The following is an 11213-nucleotide window of genomic DNA, read 5'->3' as shown; positions in this document are numbered from 1 at the left end:
TGGAACACTTTCATTAACCCCCCCCAAAAAAAGTACATCATGTATAATAGTTAAACGTACCTCCTAATCGTCACGATAGTGTAGCCTATATAATGTGTAAAGTTCAGTATACTCTAATCCCTTATAGTGATGGCACACGACGAGATACACATTCGGCATGTAATGCTGTTTGAATACAAGAAGGGAAACAACGCCTCTGTAGCCACAGAGAATATCAAAGAAGTTTGTGGAAATGTTTTGAACGTTCGTAAGTGTTAACGATGGTTCAGCAAATTTAGTTCAGGTGACTTTAGCCTTAAAAACTGTGATGGCAGGGGCCGACATGTTGGGATTGATATCGATGGTCTGAAAACGCTTGTTGAGTCTAACTCAAGACAACACACTCGTGAAATGGCATGTGTCTCATGAAACAATACGTAAACATCTAAGGAATATGGGAAAACTCCATAAAGAAGGTGTTTGGGTGCCTCACGAACTCTCCGATGATCATCGTTTCCAACGTGTGAACGTTGCTTCGTCTCTTCTGGCGCGTAATGCGCGTGAACCATTTTGGATAGATTTGTCACCAGTGATGAAAAATGGACTCTCTATGCAAATATTACACTCCAAAAACAAACAGTCCTAAAAAAACCCACTTCCAACCCCAAAACCTGGACTCCATCCGCAGAAAGTGATACTTTGCATTTGGCGGGACATCAAAGGAGTAATTCATTTCCCAACTCCTCAATCCACAGCAACTGTCAATGCAGAAATCTATAGTCAGCAACTGGAATGTTTAAATCAAGCCCTTCATCAGAAACGCCCTTCACTCATCAATCAGAAAGGTGTTCTTCTCTACGACAATGCGCACCCACATGTGGCATGTTTGATGCAACACGAGATTATGGAGTTGGGTTGGGAAGTTCTCCCCCACCCACCATATTCTCCAGATATGGCACCATCAGATTACCATTTTTTTCGTTCGCTGCAACACCATCTTAATGGGAAAACATATGCAAATGTGGAAGGTGTTAAAGAGGACATCAACATGCTTCAAAGTCAAGTGATTTCTTTAATCAGGGCATTAACATCCTGATTGTAAGATGGAAAAGCATCATTGATAAGAATGGAGACTGTTTCATTTATTAAATGTTTTATTTTGATGTTTTGTTGTTCAAGCTTTTTCATCTAAAAAAAGATACATTATTTTCTTGACAATCTAATACCAAAGTTATAAGTTATTAAATAATGAATCATAGTATTCTCCAAATCTAACCAATTTCATGATTCCCATTATATCACCATAGTTTTCTATTCCAACTAGAACCCTGAACTCATCTGTTTTGTTCATAATATTCCTATTAGAATAATGGCAACTAAATAGTTTCTTTAATGTGCTATGTTTATCTTTAAGTCTGACCATTTATCTGTAAAACTGTTATTTACCTTGTGCTATATATCTCCAAATTCCAAACTCCTTGTTGCCATAGCTATCCAATAAATTTGATTATTCCCAGTTATCAAAGCTTCCTCACTATTATGTGAGTTTAAACTATCTTTCATGAATATACTTAGACTTTCTCCAAACATCCTACTATCTAATCTGTTTAAGTGAAGCCTACCTCTAGAATATAATTCACCCTTATATTGAAAAAAGGCAGAAATTTTCTCATGATTTACGATTATGCTAAACCCACAGTTTTGAATGTTCAAAACTATTTTTTAACAGAAATATATCATCATACAGTACTTAATGACATATCAAAATATCTTAAGCAATAAAGTTCAGGAAAAGTTAAGATACAGAGATCAAAGGCCCATGTGATCATAAAGAGTCAAAAAATGTATTATGAAAAAAGATGTGAACTTGGACCTTTTAAGAAATGTTTTTGTATGTATGCTTTGTTTTATTTTGTTACATACTCTATAATGCATGAATTTCGTTTCATTGGAGATACCTTTGAGGTCATAAAGGTTTCTCTGAATAACCAACTTTTTATTGTGCTTGTCTTGTTCTTTTTATTGATTATGGTTTGTACAACACTATTCTAACTGATGATCTTCTTTATACCAAAGATACAAAATTATCTTATTCCTAAAAATAAGAAATAAGGTATCACCAGATTAAATAAAATTCATTTCATGCATTCAAAAACATGAAACAAGAATAACACAAACCCATATACATGCAAAGACTTCTTAAGTATTCAGAATTAACATAAAAACCTCATACACAATGTTATGTCACTGTTTGAATATACTCCTATAGATTTCATGACCTTTGACCTTCATACTTCAACCTTTTATCAACTTATACTGCTTAAATATTTTGATATTTAATGAAAATGATATGTATGGAGATGTTTTTCTGTTAAAAAATAATTTGAAACCTAAAAAAAGTAGATGCCTTTTTTCGGTTGTTTATTCAGAAGTAATACACAAAGAGACAAACATTCAAACAGAATCATAATTTACATGAAATTCTTTTATAATGTGCTAAAATGACTTTTTATAATGATTTTATATGCATGTATATAAATGTTTGCTAATGTGTTTCAAATGGCTTCATTGAGCAGAAATTGGTATCAGTAAACAATTATATATATATATATGTATATCAGTGAGATTCTACTTGGGTAGTAACTTCAATATTGATTTTGGTAACTGTTTTTGTCACTCCAAATTTATAACAGTTTGAAATAATACTTTTACACTAATGTAGTTTTGTGTTTGATTATGGGTACAAACTTTAAGGTAGGAATGTACATAAATACAAAAACACATTCACTTAAAAAAATGTATATAACAATGAAATATGCCCTTAAAAATCTCATTTGGGTTAAATGTACAAAATGAAACAAAATATATTGATTTCAATTTGAGAAGTAATGGAATCTTGTTATCCTGCAACAAAAGGTTGTTACCATGATCTATGGTTTGTTGATTTGTCATTTAATAAAAACATTATGGAAATTTTCCTACAGATAGAAAATAATGTATATAATAGAAATGTATAAAAACAAAATGTACTGTGAAGCATCACTTCAGTTATTAGATGATGAAATTTGTAAAGCATGTAGAAAGAAATGTATTAATTTATGTCATATTAGAAGAGAGTCAAAGTAAAAGCAACACAAATATTCAAATGCCAAAATCTGCCATTTCAAGCTCATTCAGGTATACTATAATTATGTTTAATTTTTTTTAAATTTATTTTTCAACTTCACAGTCTTACTTTACAAATCATTACAGAAGTAGGTCCTTATTATATTTTTATTGTAGAGATTGTTCAGCATAGTTTATGAATTTAGGACTAACCTTAATCTCTTAAGCTGGCCAAATCTTAAGAGATATTATTGGAATAACAGCCAAAGCTATTGTTAATATTGGGGTACCTACTTGACCTACTTACAAATCATAACAGAAGTAGGTCCTTATTATATTTTTATTGTATAGATTGTTAGCATAGTTTATGAATTTTGAACTAACCTTAATCTCTTAAGCTAGCCAAATCTTAAGAGATATTACTGGAATAACAGCCAAAACTATTGTTAATATTGGGGTACCTACTTGAAAAAAACAATGGATTCAGATCAATATAAGTAAGAAAAGTATATTTAATTAGCCATATCAATTACCAGCTTGATTTTTAGTTTTGATTTAAGTTGGTACATGTATCTTTCTCTGATCAGAACTTAATATTAACTGCAATTCAAGAGCCAAGATTTTGATGTTATAACAGAGAACCCATTGGAGTATTTTCAGTTTTACTAGTTCATACTCTTTTATTTTTTTCAATTTGACTAATAATAATGCATTATAACAATTAAATCCTTCAATAAACTTCACTCAATATTCCAAATAAGGCTTCTTGGAAGTTAACACAAGGCTACAATAAACTTCTTACTTTTCAATTCAAAATTCTCGTAAATAGATCCCAGAACCTCTTTTTGCTTTTTTCCTCACAGCTAAACACACAGCTGAAGGGCTAATTTTTTATCAACAAGCACACTTAAATCCTCCTCCTCTTTTTACTAGAACATCAGCATTTCTCTCTTACATATGTAAATTTTTTCAAGTTTCTGTAACCTGATTGTATAACTTTACATTTCTAAATATTGAAATGTGTTTCCCAAGTTCTGACCTATTTATTAAGTCATGAAGATCTTTTCAAGCAAGAGAAACATATTTATTTTAGTATCTTTAGCAAATAAGAGATAAAAGTGTCTGAAAAACTATCTGGTGTGTTAACACAAGTATGAACAACAGAATACTATGGATACACAGTTAAGGGGCTCATATAGTCACATTCTCCCTATTGGAAAAATACCCATTTATTACAACTTATTGCTTTGTAGCCAATTTTTCTTTCCATTTGTTTACATTTTTCAACAATTGTATATACATTTAACTTGTGTATGTAGATTAAGTTTAGCTCATACAATACTACTCAAAATACTGAAACAAAATATGTGACTGTTATAAATCTCCGTAGGTTGAACGGTTAGTTGAAAGAGTCCAGACTTCAACTCTCTTAGATGATCGTCGAGATGCTTGCCGTGCCTTAAAATCCATGTCAAAGGTAAACACCCAGATTCTTGTTTCAAAAATATATTATTTCTTTAAGCATTAGTTTAAAAATCCTAGAAATATATATATATATGTGTGTGTATGTGTAAAAATTCATTGGAGTACACAATTTAAGTACATAAAAAGGGGAAAGTACATATTTTTGAAGGATGTAAAGTAATTTCAAATTTCTGTCAATTTAATGTATCTTGAAGATCTAATTTTTTTATGGTTGGGCAAATAAAAATGAAATATGTATAGAATAAACTTATGATCTATTGATCTTTTTTCTAGTTATACCTGACAAAAAAGCTGGCAGCCACTTTTGGAAAAAATAAAACCCCAATTACTCTAAAGTAAATTTGGTTATTCTTTTGCTTTGAAGCAACTGCTAGCTCTTTTTGTTATAAAACACTGAAGGTATTTAGACTAAAGTTTCTCTTTCAATGTTTTTGAATCTGCAAAAATACTACTTTTTCTTTATTAAAATAAATTAATATCATAGTTTTAAACACTTATTTTATTTGTAACTTGAGAACTGTATGGTAATAATAGATACTGAAGATACTTTGTGTTTTCATTTATCAGTGTAAACTGTCATCATATATCATGGTAACAAAATAATGTTATTAAACCATCTTTCATGTGGCTTAGAAACTGCTGTTATTATAAATCTTCATTGCTTTAATTCATGTTTGTACTTATTGGAATTCCCATGTTCATTCAACACTTTTTAGAAGAAGAATCCATCAAGAGTTGGAATATTACTATCTCTTGTTTTGCTGTTTATTGTGGTATACAAGATACTTAATATAAAAAGAAGGAAACAGGAGTGTTCTATATTATTAATTGATTTATAATACTACATTGAACAAAATTGGTAAGGCTGAGCAGCACACACATATAATATAGCTTATTCATTTGTTAGCTGCTTCTGATATTTCAGTAGATAGAGACAATTTAGACAGTAACAGAATTAATAAGCACCAGCAGAAAAATGTTCAACATTTGGTACAGCTTGGAAGAAGATACTCATAAAGTGCATTTTGTGTGAAATACCCACACATCACACTCTTATTGTGCAGCTGCTCATGTGCACCAAGGTTCATACAAATATATGTTATTGTCCAGATGCTGCAATACAAAACTTCATAATAGTTTAAACAAAATTATTGGCACCTGTTCTGTCAATGAGGGAAAAGTCTTTACAATTTCATGTGTATGCTTATTTTACAGACTGTGGTTAAGTAACAAGTTGTTTATTCAATTTATCAAGGAATATGCTGTTTCACATAAAAGGTACTCTTGGTTTATGTTCATGTAGGTCATAAACATTGATGATAACTCTAATAAATATATAATCTAATTCAAATAGTCTTTAAGTTATTGTATTTCTTATTAATACAATTTAAGTGCATCAAGAATTTTTTTATTTTCAAGTAACACAATACAACTGTGATATTATTCATTTCTTCCATAATTTATTTTGCCAGTATAAATGCAAGTGCTCAGGTTAACAAATATTAGAAATTGTTTTCAAAAGGCTGTGTAATAAACATGACTTTATGAACTTTTGTTGTATAATGTTTCGAAAGTGTAACCTTCTGATATTTTCTGTCTAAGTTACAAATGTTGGTTTTAGTTATAAGCTCCCATTCATGTTGTGCTTTACATTTTAATTGCTGAATCAATGAATTGCTGCACATAAGTGACATTATATAATGTAGCATGTGATTTAATATGCACATGAGAGAACTTGATACATACAAAAGTACTGTAAGTTTAAAAAAATATAGTATTTCAAAAGATATAATTCCAATATGGCACATTACATCCACTCACATATATAGATATTCTCATTCAGTGCTGCCTTCTATATGCAAACAAACATTTTTTATGCATGCCACAAGCCATTTATCTCCTCTCAATTGGAATTGACTGATTCCAATGCATCTCTCACGCAAATCATATTGCAACAAGTCTCCACCACTAAGAGTGCGCCATACTCTCTTGGTGCATGTGACTCCCTCTATTCAATTCTACTGAATTATCACTTCTCGTTTGGCAGTACTCATGTTCTAACATTTAGTTTGTGCTCTCTTCAAGTGTTTTATTTTAATATTTTTCTGTATCTTTGTATTAATTTCTTTCAACATTTTATGGTTTCTGCCAACACAGTTGTGTGTGGTTATTAATTTTGCATTATGACTTCTACATTACCACTTCGGAGGTTATATATTCTATTAGCACACTTATACAGGCTTCAGGTCATGATACTCCGTGGGAAGATTTTTCAACCTTACTTTTGTCAGGAGATTGATGGTTCACTGAATTGACTTTTGTCAGGCCTTGCCTCCAGTTTGGAGGACCACATATTTGAAATACAGTCCGCCAACTTTGGAAAGATAAGACATTATATTGTTATGGCTTTTGCATATTCTTATTGTTAATATTATTATCTGTCATTATTTGGGTTCCATAAAATAAGTTTCATGAGTTTGGTTAATACTCATAGTCAAGTTTAGGTTAGCCATTAGTTTTTAATTGTATTTTTTCTACTATACCATTCACTTAAACTTACCATGGCCTTTGTTATTGTAGGATTCCCTGTAATTCATCTTACTGGTATATCAATCATTAGTTTAACTATATTGTTTTTTCTTCCATACATTACATCTCATACATCGGTTAAGTTTTTCTTTTAGTTGTTAGTGATATTTTTGTTATATATTGTTCAATTAGGCTTCACAAATGTTTATTTTTGGTTTACCTGTAGTTCTACTGGTGGGTTAATCAATAATTAGGTTATCTATCTTGTTCGATTAGGCTTAATAAGTGTCTGTTATTTTCGGTTTACCTGTGGTTCTATTTATGGGTTAATTGATAATGAGGTTAAATATCTTTTCTTCAACACCTGACATCACATCCTTATGTTTATTTCACTACACAATTTCTTAACATTTGCACTATATCGACTGTTTCATTTTTGCCTTTCATTATAGTTTATACTTCTTACCATTGATTTCGTTTAATTTATAATCTATACTTCATACTATTAATTTCAGTTGTGAGGGCCCTTGGGAGCTGGGGCCCACCCTACCTGCTCCCAGTATTGCTTGCCTTCCTCCTATATCAGCTGAACCCATTTTTAAATGACCTAGATTTTGTCAGTTTTCCTCCACCTTCTCATGGATTGCCTTCCAGGCCTACAATTTGACACTGAAAGAAGTTATTGAATTATAATTATAAATTTACTATGTGTATCTACATGAAATGTAGCAGACTTTTAGTGAAATTTACAAGTCTGTTGTACATAAATATAGACAGGAATTACCAAAGAATTTGTACTTAAGATATGTCTGTGAATTGACAATGTCAGTCTGACTCAGACTTGGAGTGCAAGGTGATATTCATGCGAAAAATATAAATACTTTTGTCCATCGTATAGTTTGTATATTGCATTTGCATAACCTTTAGATCCTCCATAATGCATATTTACAGTTTTTTTTTTCATTATTCCTATATATCATATCTGGAAATTAACTTTCCTCTACAATGAACTGATGCTAAATCAGCAGAGTATGGTAAAATGAATAGATGATAACTCTGATATCAAATACATAATATCTCGTGGAATTGCATCCTGTAAGAGATTGTGGCTTGCATACTTAGACCTCCACCCATGTGCATAGGGTTAAAAATGGACATAAATATTTGCATTTATACACATTTTGTGGTATTTCAATGAAAAATGTAATTGATGTTTTGAAATATAATGTATGTATAATGGGCAATATAATTTTTGTTATTTCTATTAAGAAATTCAGGGTAGAAGTGGGAGCCCAGGCAATGGATGCTCTTATTTATGTGATTGAAATGGACCGCAATGATGCTGAAATTGTGGGATATGCCTTGGATGCTCTTTCAAATGTCATCTCTGGACCACAAGATGATGAAGGTATTTGTTTTAAGTTAAAGTTAAATTTTATGAAGTGCATTAGCATGCTTTCAATCAGATGTTAACAAAAATCTTTTGTAGTAGGACCTGCAGTAGGAACAGAATTATTGTTTAATTTATATATTGTATTGTATAGAAGTAAGTTTTATTCTAAAATCTAGAGTTATCCTTATTTTTGAATGCCATACAATCTTATTTCACAAATTTTAAATTGTAAATTTTGCATATTAATAGTTAACAGTGCTGAAAATGGATTATTAGTATCATAAGTAAAGACTGCTTCAAGTTGAATTCAAGATCTTGTATATATTTTCGTTTTTTTTATATGCACGTACTAGTCTCTCAAAAAATATTAAATATTGTTGAAGGTTATATAGATTCTGATTTAAATATCAAACAAATAGTTGATATGAAACTGTTTCCAAAATATTACTCCATAGTGTGGTATGCAGGCATAACATGTATATTCTAACTTTTAGTTTTAATGTAGGCACCAGGATAGGCCCCCAGTATGCTGATCAAACTCCACTATTATCCCAAGTCACATTATCCCCCCCCCCAAAAAAAGTAGGGCATGCATCATGATACCTGAGCACATGTGCCAAGTTTGGTCCTGCTGGTTTGTGAATGGGGATATGAACACAGTTTTGGTATCCTGAGGGGGTTCAGGAATACAAAATTTAATGACAGGTTTAGGTACAACAACCTGAAAATCTACTCTTTGACCCCCATCGTGCCTAGATGAACTTCTGGGCATGTTTTTAGCCTCCTTGACAACATATAGATAAGGACAATTCCCAGACCACCCAAGACTGCCTGCCAAGTTTGGTTCTACTAGCTACACAATTGTGGACAGTATTAGCTGGACAAAGATGTAGAGATTCATACAATGTTAAAACTATCACTTCTGGAGTCCCCAAGGGAGTCCAGGAACACAAAACCTGATGCCAGATTCGGTTTCAATGACCCTAAAAACTTACTTTTAGACCCCCATCATGCCTGGGCAACCTTCTTGGAGCATTTTTAGTCCCACTTGGTACTCCCTTATTAGAAGGGCTATGCCATATAGCTTAGGACACCCTTCATGTTTTGTGCTTCTTGCTCCAGAGCTGTGGGAGGAGTTAGGTGGGCATTCAAAGCTACAAGATGAATCAATATAGAATATGCAATTTTCACATTACATATGGGTAAAAATCATTAAGTTTATTTCATTTTAGTTGCCTTTGTCATTCTGTTAAGGTCACACTATTCTGCCCATGGGATGAACAGTTGTAATGCTGAACATTGTGCAAGAATGTAGTCAGCAGTGTCCATCAATGGTATATATGTCAGGTGGGGTTTCAAGGTCACAGCCTCCCATATGTTTGAATGGGAATGACTAGTTACATGAATACCACATGTTGCTCAGCTAATGTTACTGATTAAACTAAGTAGCATGAAATTTAGGCAGTCTAGAATTTCATCTTGAGTGAATCAGTCAGTTTGGAAATACGTATTGATGGATGGAGTGGCGTCAGTCTGATTGCCATGTCATATGCAAGTACACAAATTGTGTTTCTGAAATTAATAAAGATTGGTTTCATTGTGCATCACACTCTTTGTTCAGTCCATTTATTTATTAGAACAGGCTCGGTCGTAGCAGAATTCATTATTACTTTGCAATTTGTTTTCCCAAACCTCTTGTTACATAGTCTTTTTTTGTATGTTTAAATAATATAGTGTTAGAATTGTATTTTTAGTTTGCAACTTACATAATTTTAAAATCAATTCCAGTTATGTGTTACTTATCTCAAATGTCTTTTTTTTTCATTCTTATGTACAAATCTTAAAGTTCTTACTTGAAATTTTTTACCAATTTTACAAAATTTTGTAAACAATAAATTTTACTTGCAATTGCTCATAATAAAAATTATATTTCTAGTTTCTTGATATTTGTTTTTAGTTTATGAAGATCAACAGATAGCTAAAAACGTAAAGACCAAGTTAAATAAGTTACTACATACATGTATTGATATGCAGTATCAAGAACAATAGTTCCTGTTCATTTCTGTGATAGATAAAAATTAAAAAGGGCTTGATATTGGTGATATTACATCACAGGGAGTCTTATCTGACATATCATCCCAACCCCCAAAACAATTTTTGTGTAATAAAAGTGTATAATGGCATTCAAAGTGCAAATGTGAGTTGTACACTGCTGCTGATGTCACTGTTATTCAGTATCAGAACTGATCAGAACATCTGGATTACAATATAAGAATACTTAGTTGGCAAACTATTTATATTAGATATTTATCAGACAATAACCTGTTTAAGTGGTACACTGGAGACCCAATTTTGAGCCATTGAGAATGCTACAATTTAAATTAATATTATTGTGATCTGCACATAAATATTGTTACTGAATATTATACTGCGATAGCTAAAGTTCCCCAGTGGCTCAGCAGCAAGTCTGGAGGCTTATAATACTAAAAATCAGGTTTTGATACCTACAGTGGGCACAGCACAGATAACCCATAGTGTAACTTTGTTCTTAACAATAAACAAATAAACTGATAGCTAAAGTGCTCTACATCTATAGGGCCTGACTTATGTTAAAAATCATCTCATTATTCAATTTCAACACAAAAAAAGCAATGAAGGTATTAATTTTGTAACTGTAAAAGCTACAGTACTTCACAAAATTAAATAAATAAAGCAAATAGAA

General features: G+C 31.6%; 1 protein-coding gene across 3 annotated transcripts in view; it reads left to right on the top strand.

The window, feature by feature from the left end:
• Window positions 1-11213, top strand: part of LOC106463014 (general vesicular transport factor p115-like) — an 88020-nt gene that overhangs the window by 8309 nt on the left and 68498 nt on the right. For all 3 annotated transcript variants that reach the window (XM_013922979.2, XM_022390414.1, XM_022390415.1), the window contains exons 2-3: window positions 4475-4561; window positions 8368-8506. In XM_013922979.2, the coding sequence (XP_013778433.1) occupies window positions 4475-4561; window positions 8368-8506 (226 nt within the window). The remainder of the gene's footprint in view (window positions 1-4474; window positions 4562-8367; window positions 8507-11213) is intronic.

The sequence above is a fragment of the Limulus polyphemus genome, unplaced genomic scaffold, assembly GCF_000517525.1.
Source record: "Limulus polyphemus unplaced genomic scaffold, Limulus_polyphemus-2.1.2 Scaffold1301, whole genome shotgun sequence".
NCBI lineage: Eukaryota > Metazoa > Arthropoda > Merostomata > Xiphosura > Limulidae > Limulus > Limulus polyphemus.
This window is presented reverse-complemented; position numbering and strand designations above follow the sequence as displayed.